Source organism: Callorhinus ursinus, unplaced genomic scaffold (genome assembly GCF_003265705.2).
Source record: "Callorhinus ursinus isolate GAN/ISIS: 27379988/994484 unplaced genomic scaffold, GSC_fseal_2.0 scaffold5, whole genome shotgun sequence".
NCBI classification, from domain to species: Eukaryota; Metazoa; Chordata; class Mammalia; order Carnivora; family Otariidae; genus Callorhinus; species Callorhinus ursinus.
In genome coordinates this window covers 10,855,841-10,868,974 of record NW_027397067.1, presented here as the reverse complement: position 1 = coordinate 10,868,974, position 13,134 = coordinate 10,855,841, and the positions used below count along the sequence as shown (strand labels likewise).

At 37.6% G+C, this 13,134-nt stretch overlaps 1 protein-coding gene across 1 annotated transcript in view; it reads right to left on the bottom strand.

The window, feature by feature from the left end:
- Window positions 1–205: 205 nt before the first annotated feature.
- The window catches only part of UBXN2B (UBX domain protein 2B), a 30,242-nt gene continuing 17,313 nt past the window's right edge, over window positions 206–13,134 (bottom strand). Inside the window, exons 6-8 of the mRNA XM_025870615.2 lie at window positions 11,967–12,104; window positions 5,618–5,779; window positions 206–4,618 (exon numbers count right to left, since the gene is read on the bottom strand). Of these exons, the coding sequence (XP_025726400.1) occupies window positions 4,456–4,618; window positions 5,618–5,779; window positions 11,967–12,104 (463 nt within the window). The 3' untranslated portion in view covers window positions 206–4,455. The remainder of the gene's footprint in view (window positions 4,619–5,617; window positions 5,780–11,966; window positions 12,105–13,134) is intronic.

Sequence of the window (13,134 nt, the reverse complement as noted above, 5' to 3'; positions counted from 1 at the left end):
TCCTTGGTGTTAAAAGGCACTTTAACTTAAAATTGTACAGAGGATGACAGAAAGTATTTCTTAGCTTTTATGACAACGTTGGACACATATATATTAATTTGTATCACTGATCAGGGATAAAAACTCTTTAAGGCGAAAATAATGATGTACTTTACCAACAACACAGGTTGTGACAAGGTTTTCAGAAATCCACTGTGGCAAAAAGTTAAGAAAAACTTGCACCTTTATTTTGGTGGAATAAAAACGGAAAAAGTAACAGGAAATTGAGATAACATTGCTACAATTCAGTTCTTCTCTGTTGATCAAAAAGATGAACCGTAAGAAATTAAACCACAGGTAATGTTATTCATGCTTTAAAATAATCCATTAAGTCACTCAAATAAAACTGCTAATCAAGGAAATTTTGAAAAGGATTTTCAATGACTTTCAGTGAAAACATTCTTTATTGGTAAAGCAGACACTAAAAACTTTTTAATTACATAGGTCATGCAAAACAATTGACCTCACACACATGGTCGTCTACCTGCTCATTCTAACATAATCTTTTTGAGATGATTATAAATTTTGTAAGTTACAGTGACTGCAATAGTAAAAAGAATTCAGGAAGACGACTCTAACGAAGCAAAACACCATGTAGTACATGTGAAAGTGTTGTTCTGAATGTTTAATTCTCCCTCCTAATATAAATCTCTACATTTTGGAAGACTATCATACACAAAAATGGCAGTAGCTTTTGCATGTGCATCTACAGGCACTCCATCTAAATGATAAAAAGAAACTACAGGAATAACATTTCAAATACTTTTATAGGGTTTGGTTAATCCCCTCACCCCATTTTGTTAACCCAAAATAGGGCAGTGCCCTTTTATTTAAAATGTTCATTTGTTTCAATAGAATATTTCCTAAGGAAGATGTCTTTGCTCCTATGAAAATGTAGTTTATCCCCGGTAACATTTTGAACTGCTATTATTTATATATTCTCCAAGTTGTCAATTGGTGGAGAGGTGCATGGCTTCCTGTTATTAGGAATAATCTTCTCCCTCTGCGTTGTGACACTGAGAACAAGCTTCTCTGCGGTGGTGAGGTCAACACTTCCATCCTGTGGGAGTTCTGATAGCACTGCCAGTAGGAAAACTCTACCACAGGTCAACTCACCTCCTTGAAGTAAGCAGAGCCCCCAGAGAAAGGTGAATTCCAAATCTCCTACTGGCACATTCAAGTCAAGTGGCAGTGAAAAGGCATAGTAGACTTTCCCAGATACCTGGATATGGGGCGCTGCTGGAACAAACACCTCAAAATGAGGGCATAGCTTTGCAACGAGGCGGTGGGTAGAGGTTGGAAGAACTTTTAGGAGCATGGCAGAAAGAGGCAGAATTGCCTTGAACACTGCTAGCACATCTATGGATGTTAATCTAGTGAGGGCCGAAGGAAGGACAGAGCAGGGTAGAGAGCACCTAAATTGCCACGGAGATCATGTAAATTGTCATGAACAGACTGTTAGAAGAAAAAAGGACATTAAAGGTGCTGCCAGTGAGGGCTTGGTAGGAAATGAGGAACACGCTGTTGGAAAGTGAAGGCAAAGAGATTCTGGTTATATAGTGGCAAGAAGCTTTTAGCTGCAATGTGTCTGCAGTTATGTGGAAAGCAGAAGTTGTAAGGGATAAACTTAAGATACTTGGTTGAAGAGATTTCTAAGCAAAGTGTGCAAGGTGCGGCTTGCTTTCTTCTTGCTGGTACGATATGAGTGGAGATAGACGAATCGAGGAAAGAAGTGTTTAATACATAGAAAACAGGACTCGATGACTCGGAAATTCCTAGCCTACCCAAATGACAAAGGACATTCCAAGTAAGGGATTCACTGTCAGGGAAGCCAGCTCTAAGGGAGAGATGAGGGTGCAGCTACACAACCTGCTAATATCTAAGGAAGGCCTGAGTTGTCTGTCACACCACAGGTCTTTGAAGAGATGAAGGGCGTGACTCATAGATCCTCTGAGCCTTCTCAGAAAAAGCCCAAAATAGAGATGGGATTACCTAGGAATGCTTTGTGCAGGGGCCTCTAGAATCCTCCTAAAGAACTGAATCCTCCTAACAGGCACACAAGATCCCTAAGTTTCTGGAAATGTTAAACCAGCAGCCATTGCTACCCTAAATTGAAAAGGATGGAGATGGTATGAAATGAAAGATAGCTGGACTTCCCACAATTCCATAGGTAAGCAACAAGCTGAAAAACCTACTCAGCTGCAAACAGGTGCTACCTTTCATGAAACAGGAAAGAGGACTCCGAGAGGACATCACAAGCCTAGGAGATAGTGCTGCGAGCCGGAGACTGTTCCCACAATTTGACATCTAATGGAGTGTGCATGGCTCCCTTCTAAATCTTGGCACGGTGGCTCCTTTGAGCAACCTGTTTTGTTTGTTTGAACAGGAATGTCTATCAACCCTATTCTATGACTGTCCTACCATTATCTTTGGGAGGTGATACCTGGTTTTCTAGGTCTGCAGGTACAAAGACGGAGAGGAACTCTGTCCCAGGAATCATAACCCAAACCCACACTCACACTTGATTTAGATGATTTAAATGAGGTTTGGGACTTCTGAGCTGGTGAGATTCAGATAAGGTTTTGCACTTTGATGCTATAATGGGTTGACACTTTTGACCATCTTTGGATGGGGTGACTTTATGTGGGATGGATGTGAATCTTTGGGGCAGGAGTGGACTGTGTAGTCAGAATGGCCTCCAAAATATTCATGTTCTAATCACCATACTTGTAAATTCATGACCTCACGAAGGAAAAGGATTTTGCCCATGTGATTAAGTTAAGCATTTTGAGATAAGATTTTTCTGGTAATTATTCTAGGTAAACCAAATGTAATCACAAGGGTCCTTGTAAGAAGAAGGCAGGAGAAATAAAGTTGGTAGTAAAAGATGTAAGGACAGAAGCAGAGATTGGAGGGATGCAGCTTGAGTGAAGGGATGCGAACAGCCTTGGAAGAGGCAAAGAACAGACTCATTCCTGGAGCCTCCGGAGCGAATCTGTGATATATCACTCTGCATGGTAAAAGGGACTTTAAAGATGCAGCTAAGGTTACTATAGACCTGATGATGGGGAGATAATCTTGAATTATCTGGTGGGCCCAATCCAATCACACGAGTCCTTAAAAGCAGAGAACTTCTCCTGGCTGGTGTCAAAGAGATGTGATGACAGACAAGAGTCAGAGATGTAGTATTACTGGCTTTGGAATGGGAAGAGGGGGCCACAGGCCAAGGAATGCAGGTGGCCCCTAGGAGCTGGAAACACAAGGAAATGATTCTCCCCTTAGGGCCTCTCAGAAGGAATACAGCCTTGTCAATGCTTTATCTTAGCGAGTGAGACCCATGTTGGACATCCAACCTACAGAATCAGAAAATAATAAATTTGTGCTATTTTAAGCCACTAAGTTTGTAGTAATTTGTTACAGCAGCTACAGAAAACCCACCAGGCATGGTGACCAAAGATGAAATGTTATCTGGAAGGAAGAAAAAGCCTTTCTATCATTCCTGATATAGCCTGATATAGCCTACCTCATTCAGGAAATACCTGGCTTTGGCAGAAATGCAAATATTTTTTTGCTGGTTATTCTTTAGATCCAGTCTGGCTGACAGAATTTACATTTCTGAATTTATACACTCATTTTGCCCTGGAGTAGAATACATTCTGGGTTGAACACTTAGAACAGTGTTCAGTATATATAGTGGATCCCTTAGAAAAATGTGTTGAATAAATAAATGAATGTGATCAAGGCAGGCTCTGGAAGGGATTGTAATTACTCTATTTTAAAGTGCTGTTTAATGGATCTTCTCAAGAACTGCTGACCTTTCTGTCCTTGTTTCTGGTTTATGATGGTCATAGTTCTGTAAAATACAAGGCCAAACCGTATTTTTTGACACTTAGGAATGTAGCTAAATCAGTAAGTAAAAAGGACGCATACAATCTTAATAGGAGGAATAATTATACGATCAACGTATTTCAAAATTAAAATAGATACTTTTCAGTATATATCACAGAAAAAATTCCGATTTGATCAGAGGATTTCCTGATAGCTGTGGATCAATGCACCATCAAGAAACTTTAGTGCAAATTTTACCAAATGCATTTATCAAAATGGGGTTCTGTTCATTTCCTCTGCAAACAAATGTTACATTAACCCAGAGCATGTAACAAATTGGTTTGCCTGAATATTTACAAGCTATCAACATAAACCAGCCCTGCAACTAAAAACTCAAATATATTTATCTCAAAATCTATTCCTGGTCCAAATTCATCTATACTAAGGCTGGAAGACAGAATAAGAATAAAACCGAAATTTATCTGTATAAATAATAAAAATAGTTTGTTTTCTTAATGCTCTACGTATTTTCCTTATTATTATGGCACATTATCTTTCCTACATGCTACTGCATGGATACGAGCAGTATTATTTTAGTTGCTGGAGTATCACAGTGTTAAGAATATCTGCTTCTTGAAGTGTCAGGCTTTCATCTGTTAGCTCTTTATTTGGAAATGAAGTCACAAGAATAAAGTCAAGAGTCGCAAATTCAGGACGGGACTGTATAATAAAGTCTCGGACATCCAGGATCCTGAAGAAGTAAGATAAAAATAATTTGTGATATAAAAGTTTTATTCTCATGTAAGCTTTTAGCTAAAAATCACACAATTATAATCCTTATTTAAATGTGTTGTAATTTTTAAAAATTTACATTATTTCAATGGATGGATTTATATTGGATTATAGATAAATGTGAGCATTAACTCTAGTGTAGCTGATATTTACTTTTTCTGTAAACAGAGACAATCTTTAGGTGAGTTATGCATAAAATACATGTGAATAATGTTATTATATTAAAAGTACAGGTCTTACTTTTTTCAGAGTATAAAATACCTTAATAGCAAATGACCCAAAAAAAGATACCCCAGATTGGCCTGTGTCAAGGTGAGTCTATAACTCTGAAAGGTTTAAGTCATAAGGACAATTTTTAAAAATTATCCTTTTTTAAAAACTTTCACATATGCCTAGCAATTCGACTAAGATTATATATATATCCCTTAAGGAACAAATAAAAATGGTACCTTATTAGTACAACAAATGTATAAATGAATGTTAAAATGACATTTAAAACAGTTTATTTAAAGTATCTGACAAAAAAAAGTACTTGACAATAGCGCAAATATACTTTATCTACATTACAAATTTATATTGTGAAGAATTTGCTAAAGTAGAAAGTTAATTCCAATCAGAATTATCATAATTTTAAAATGACTGAAGTCCAAATAAAGTTTTACTATATTTACCATATTAAACCAAATTTGATCCCACTTCACATGGTTTTAGCAACAGTGCAAAAGTGTAACTTTTAACAATCTTATTTTTGAGTGATATCTGAATTTGCATTAGTATTTGAGCAGTTTAGAGGATGTTCAAATACTAAGTATTTCACACAGCTATTACCCTTTTAAAGTATTTTTCTTCTCTCAAAAACTTACTTAAAAAGTATATGTAAAGAATTTCGTATTCTTCATTACTCACTCACATAAGTTTTATAAAAAGTAACCACGTGTGAAACCACAAATGAGCTTACCTGTGTGTACTATTGAATCTTTGTATCAAACGACTCCCATCTGCTAATCTGATTTGAATTTTTGTTGTTGGCACGGAATCATCAATAAGAACAACTGCATTAAGTATTGACTTATTCTCCTCTTCTGGGGATGAAGGTGTACTGACTATTTCAGGGGTAAGGCTAAGAAAGAAGAACTGAAGAATTAGAACACGAATCTGAATACATCATAAGATGCGACAAACTGAAGACAGTGGAATAGCCACTGTTACCCATAGCTGATTCTCCAGTGTTCCTGCCTATGACTTTGGGACCAGCAAGAACATGGCTTCCTTTGAGTCTCCCATACTCCTAACTTCTTTTGTTATATTAAAATTATTTTGCATCCTATGACTCTAGTTTAGCTTATTCAATCTCTTTCAAAAGCTTAATTTTGTATTTTTTCCTCCTTTATAATAACCTTTGAAATTCCATGAAGCTGTTTAGCACAAGTCTTCGCTCAGAAATCTGAGCAACTCTGAGTTAATGTCAAAGAATGACTATGAGTACAGACAGACTTGGTTTCAAATCCCAGCTATGTCAACAGCATAAATTTGAGGAAGTAAATTCATCTCTCTGAATCCCAGTTTCATCATGTAAAAAGTGGCGGGGGGATAATATGATGTTATGTGGGCTTGTTATATCAGTAAGTCACAACAGTGTTTCAACAGGTGCCAGCTATTTTTGTACGTATCATCAGTACTAAACTATTAGCTTAAAGTTATCTAATATTACTTAAAAACATGTGATTTAAGTAGTTACTGCTTTATAAAAGAGAAGTAATTTCTATGTGCTAGTGAGGAATGAAATTTTATATATGGAGATAGATTTATTTATTTATTTTTTAAAAGGTTTTATTTATTTATCTTAGAGAGAGAGTGCGCACAAGCGGGGAGAAGGGACGGACAAGCAGACTCTACACTGAGCACAGGGTCTGACGCTAGGCTTGATCCCAGGACCCTGAGATCATGACCTGAGCCAAAATCAGGAGTTGGACGCTTAACCGACTGAGCCACCCAGGTGCCCCTATGGTGATCGATTTATAATGAAACTTATTTGATAGGACATCTTACCACTGGAACTTGATTACTAATGACCTTAGCACTGCTTTCTTAGTGACTTCTAATGCTAGCAGAATGTCCCATCACTGTAAGCTGAAAGCCAGTGTCAAAAAAAAAAGTGTCCTTTTGGTTAAGAAATTAAAGCAAACTTAGCCAAATTCTTTATAGATATCAAATCTTAATCTTCCCTAAGTTATCTAAAGGGATTATTAATAGACTTAATGTTTATTTTCTCAAATACTAAGATTCAGACAGCATCCTATGAATTATTTTCTTTTGAAAAAAATAAGTACATATTAGCATAAAAGTTCTAGGAGCAATCTTTGCTCATCTTGACTCATTCCTACCCAAAGTTTCTCAAAATATATAGTAAGGTAGTAAAATTAACTGGTACTTATTGCTAACACTTCCCCTTTCTTTAGCTATTTCCTGACATATATTTTAGAATCGATTGCAGAATATATATGATAAAGACATGAAAAAGAAAATGATGATTTGCGATCACTGATCAGGTATTCTTAAGGAATTTTCTTTCAAGTTTGGAACTGAGGCCTTAAGCAGTTGTACCACCAAGTTGGTTCACTGTGCCAACAGTCCAGTGTCTCTTACACAGTGAGAGGTACAAAAACCAAAGGGAAGGGACACTGAATGCAAAGGACCTCTTTCTCTTCCTCTGCCTCACCGATAACTAGGTGTATACATTATTATTATTATCACTATCACCATCACAGCCACCAGTGCGTTTGTTAGTTCATTTAAATCATAATGTGAATGAGGGAATAGTGGCTTAATAGTTAACAGCATGGATCCAGAAGCCTGACTCCAGGATTATGACTCTGCCACTCACTAGATGTGTGACCCTGGGCAAGTGACTTAACACTGAGTTTCCTCATTTGCAAAACAGACAACAGCAGCACAGCTGTAAAGATTAAGTGAACGAGGACATAGAAGCATTTCAAACAGTGCTTTTTTATAGTTGACACTTCCTGTAAGGCATTATAGTTCCTATCCTAACAACAACTGGGGAGGGAGAAGTTACCTCTATTAGATGAGATACCTCAGACCCCTGTTTCTATAGTCTAATGCTTTCTGTTTAAAGTACATTCTGACCAGATAAGCTTCTTCTCAAAATATAAAAAGAAAGTATCAGGTAAGGAAACTAGGTAAGGAAAGTTCTTTCATGTGTTTTTTTTTATAAGATGTGCGTATGTCAAAATGAAATTATATGGAATAGTAACATTTGAAGACAGGAATGGATTTTCAAGATAGTTTAGGCCAACAATATCATTTTATAGGAAAACAACAGAGTCAGAGAGATTGAAAGACATGCTCAGAGCCACAGAGATAGGTAGTTGAGCTAGTTGGTTAGTGAGGTATAAAAACACATTTAAAAAAGTACAGTAACTTGGGGCGCCTGGGTGGCTCAGATGGTTAAGCGTCTGCCTTTGGCCCAGGTCATGATCCCAGGATCCTGGGATCGAGCCCCACATCGGGCTCCCTGCTAGGCGGGAAGTCTGCTTCTCCCTCTGCCTCTGCCTCTCTCTCTCTCTCTGACTCTCATGAATAAATAAATAAAACATTAAAAAAAAAAAAGTACAGTAACTTTACTATTTAGCCTTCAAAGTTATACCTGCTTACTACTTAAAAATGTCTCATCATTCAACTGACCAAAATATAGTGACATTTTCAATATATTGTTTGTATGTTTCAAGTATTATATTAAATAGAAAATTTAAAAAAAGAGGGAAGTAAACTGGTAAAACAAACTTTCTAGGCAAACTGGAGGAAAAGATGTAGGTTGGTTGTAAGAGGAGTGAGTCCCTTGCTCAGGAAGAGAAACATCTTCTAACTTAAGAGAGAGCAGTACAGATGGATTTAATAAACTTTGAGGCTACGAGGTATATATTATGAAAGCTAGTTCTTGTCAGGCTCCATTTTCTCAGGGAAGCTGGAAGCAAAAACAAAAATCTGCTGAGATGAGGGCGGGGAACATTTGGGATCAGCCCTTCGAGAGCAGGAGAGGGGCAGCTTGCCTGCCTAGCGTGGGGGTGCGAACGTCCCCAACAACACTGAACAGCACAGGCAGACAAATCCAGCAGCTGCATAGTAAGGCAAGAGGCTGCAGAATTGCTGGGATAAGAAAATGAAGAAAAGGCAGGAAGGAAAGGGTTGTTCCCCTTCTCAGAGAAGAGAGCCCTTAAAGGTCCAGGGATCAAGATGAAGTCAAAACTCAGGTTTAGTGGCCAGAATGGGTGAGTGGCACACAGAATCTTTTGGACTGTACAGTATGAAATACAGGCAGTGACTGTTCTTAAGCGGAGAGATTTGCTTCAACTCACGATCTGTACCATCATACGCACAAGCTCAAAAGCCTACAGCAACTGTCTACTTGTTAGCCCTGCTTATCAAAAATGATTCTGTAATTTTCTAGGTCTATTGGGCTCTACTCCAGCTCACTAAGCTAATTTTTATGTAGCTTATTGTGCCACTGTACATTTGCAGTTTTGTGCCTATGATTTGCTTGTTCCTATGATATTACATGAAGGAACTGGGTAGTATTTTTATTGCATTTAGGTTTACTCCACAATCATTTGTAATATCTCAGTAAAAAATTAAGTTAGTTTCCATCTGTGTAATGTTCTATTTGCAATAAGACTGCCAGCTATGGAAAACAATGGAATTATTTCCATTTCTGTTCTGTTTGCTTCTTTTTAATTATTTTTCTGCTCAGTAGTTGCCTGTAACTCTTGGGAAATGAGCCATTTCAGAAAGTTACTTTCTGAATACATAAAGGTTAACTGTTAGAACTTTTATATTTTAACGGATTTCTTACTGTAAATCCTTTGTAAAATGTTCTATGCAATTCGTCACTTTCTTAGAACATATATTCAACTACACAACATTCTAATTCATGTGCATCAGATAGGCTCACACCACCCCATTAATCTCCTAGTGTAATTTCCTATATGGTAGAAGCTAAAAATTCTAAAGACTACATTTCTCAGACTCCCTTACAGCTAGGATTTTATATAATTCCACCCTTCTACCAAGCAACAAATGACACTTTTATGGTGAATGTAAGCACTGTGAAGTGAAAAGTATGCAGCTCTTCTGGTTACCAAGAATCATTTGATTTTTCTACAGCGGTCACGACCGACTGTTCTAGTGTCTGATCCCTAGCTTCATGGGCACTGAGTAGCTGATGGGGGCACAGAAAATGTTTTCTAGAAAGTTCTTTGTTGTGTTTGTTTCTTCTAGAAAAGTTTGGTTTGCTAGCTCCAGAAAATATATTAAACTCTCCAGGACTCTGTCAGAAGCCCCTTATTAAACTAGTAAGTGGATTCTGTTTTCTACAATCAAAAACCCTGACCAATATGGCTAAGGGTTAACAAGCCAGCATTCTCACCACTTATTTTCGTCATTCTCCTCCACCATTCCTCCTTTCATGGGGGTCATTTCTCTGGCTCTTTGCCTCCTGAGGGGAAAGGCCAGTCTTTGTAAGATAAGCAATGAGATAACCCCCTTATTCTCATGAGTTGAGGTGTTGATGTAATCACCGGCTCTTCTCAGCTATCTCCCCTTTACGCTACTTTCTTCCATTTCAGTTCTAGATTTACTGTTGTGCTAACCAAGATGTGCATTCTAACGTTCACTCTTGGTCATAAACTTAAATCAGAAAGAAAGAATACATTTAAAGCAGAGAGACGGCAGGGCATTTTAATTAGAACATTTTTAATGTTCTAATTAAAAATCATAATCTCAATAAACATTAAGAAATGAGAAGTGCTAGGGGCACCTGGGTGGCTGAGTCGTTAAGTGTCTGCCTGTGGCTCAGGTCATGATCCCAGAGTCAAGGGATCAAGCCCTGCATCGGGCTCCCTGCTCAGTGGGGAGCCTCCTTCTCCCTCTCCCTCTGCCCCTCCCCGTCGCTTTTGCTCTCTCTCTCCCAAATAAATAAAATCTAAAAAAAAAAAAAAAAGAAGAAGAAGAAATGAGAAGTGCTAGGAAATATTTTTAAAAAATATATCTGGAGGTCATAGTTACAAAAACAAAACAGAGGAGGAAAGAACAATCAGGACAAACCTGACCTGTGTTGGTAGTAAGGAGAGATGAGGAAGAAAATTTCCAAGTAGACCTGTGAGTGGGCACTGAAGGATTTGGATCCTAAGAAAAGCCAAGGTGACATGTGTTCTGTATTCTCTACATGTCTCAGAAATCAGTTTCTATCAGGAGAAAAGGATACAGAAAGGGACACTTGAGGTATGAAAGACAAGTGTAAAGAACTGATATGAATTCTTCCCTATTCTGAGAAACACGAGGGGAATGGAGAACCACAGTGCACAAGGCAAGTGAAAAGAAGCTAGAAGGGAAGGAATCACAGGAAAAGGAACAAAGGATGCACAAAAGGGTATGCTGGAAACATGGTCAATGCTACAATTCCACATGTCACTTGTAGTAATATGTGGACAAATACAGGGTTAACTTCTACCAACAAATTTTACAAGATTTATGAAAATTCTTTTAAGCCAAGGCTTTTATACAGGAGTCCACCCCTACATATACAACGCACATTGGTTTCTGAATTGTATTTGGCAAAGTCCTAGGGGATCTTTAGAAACATCTCCAAGGCAATTCCTTCCTTCTCCTACAATAGAAGCTCTGGTTTTGTTAAGTGTTTTATGTACTGGGTTTCCCTAACTTGAAGAAAGAGTTTGGTGGCTTAACATATACTGAAAACAACCGACTTCAGCACATTGCTCTTGCTGCAAGAGCTTACCAATTACTTAGATAGACAAGCATGCTTATAGCTGTGATCTAAGATGCCTATTGTTCAATCTAATCAAGAACTCTTTACAATTTTCCCTTTTGAGCCCATGTAATCAGAAAGAGGCAGGATGGCACAATGGTAAAAAGCACAGACCCCAGCCAGTGGGTGGGTCTGAATCCCACAAAGTAACCACTCGCTAGCTCAATCACCTTGGGCACACTACTGCATTAGCAAATGAAGTAATCACAGGTTCTACATCCAAGAGTTGTGAAGATTAAGTGAGTTAATGTATGTTAATAGTGCTTACGGGCCAGGAATGTGGTAACTGCTCTCTAAGTATTAGCTACTGATATTATCACTAGATTTGCATATCTAATTCCATCAGCAAGGTCTTCACGGTTCACATTTTAGTTTTTACTTTCTAGGTCATTTTGCTTTTTTGATTCTCAAAGAAAAGTCATGCTGAACAAAGACAGGTATTTTTCTCATTTTAGGATTTTACCTTCCAAGTTTTTGTCCTTCTCCACTAAAAGCCTTGAACCTCAATCTAGGTTTTATGTATTCTTGATCCTGATGGTCCTCCATATCCAAATTCACGTGGCCACCATGAACCAGCCGCTGAAGCTCCAGGGGAATCTCTCTTTTAAAAAGGGAAAAAGGTTTTAGTAACTTAAAAAAAATTAACCTACACTGTTGACATTACTATAATCAAATTGTGAGCTATACTGGAAAACAGCAACTTTTGCTTAAATTATAATATAAAAATTTTCATGATGATTGATTAGTCCCTGTAGATATTTTCTTCTTCAAGTTACATCACATTATGGTACCTCCAGCTTTGCTTTTCTTTTTCAAAATTGCTTTGGCTCTTTAGGGTCTTTTGTGGTTCCATACAAATTTTAGGATTGTTTGTTGTAGTTCTGTGAAAAATGCTATTGGTATTTTGATAGGGATTGCATTAAATCTGTAGATTGCTTTGGGTAACAGAGACATTTTAACAGTATTTGTTCTTCCAATCCATGAGCATGGACTGTCTTTCCATTTCTTTGTGTCATCTAACATACCATGTCACACCTGTCAGAATGGCTAAAATCAAAAACACAAGAGACAAGTTTTGATGAGGATGTGGAGAAAAAGGAACCCTCTTGCATTGATGGTGGGAATGCAAACTGGTGCAGCCACTTTGGAAAACAGTATGGAGGTTCCTCAAAAAGTTAAAGATAGAACTACCCTATAATCCAGCAATTGTACTACTGGGTATTTACCCAAAAATACAAAAACACTAATTCAAAGGGATACATGCATCCCTGTATTTATAGCAGCATTATTTACAATAGCCAAAATATGGAAGCAGCCCAAGTGTCCACTGACTGATGAAGAGATAAAGATGTGCTACAAACATACACACACACACACACACACACACACACACACACACACACACACACAGGAATATTATTCAGCCATAAAAAAGAATGAAATCTTGCCAATTGCAATGACACGGATGGAGCCAGAGTATAATACTAAGCGAAATAAGTCAGTCAGTCAGAGAAAGACAAATACCATATGATTTCACTCATATGTGGAATTTAAGAAACAAAACAAATGAGCAAAGGAAAAGAAAAAGGAGAGACAAACCAAGAAACAGACTCTTAACTACAGAGAACAAA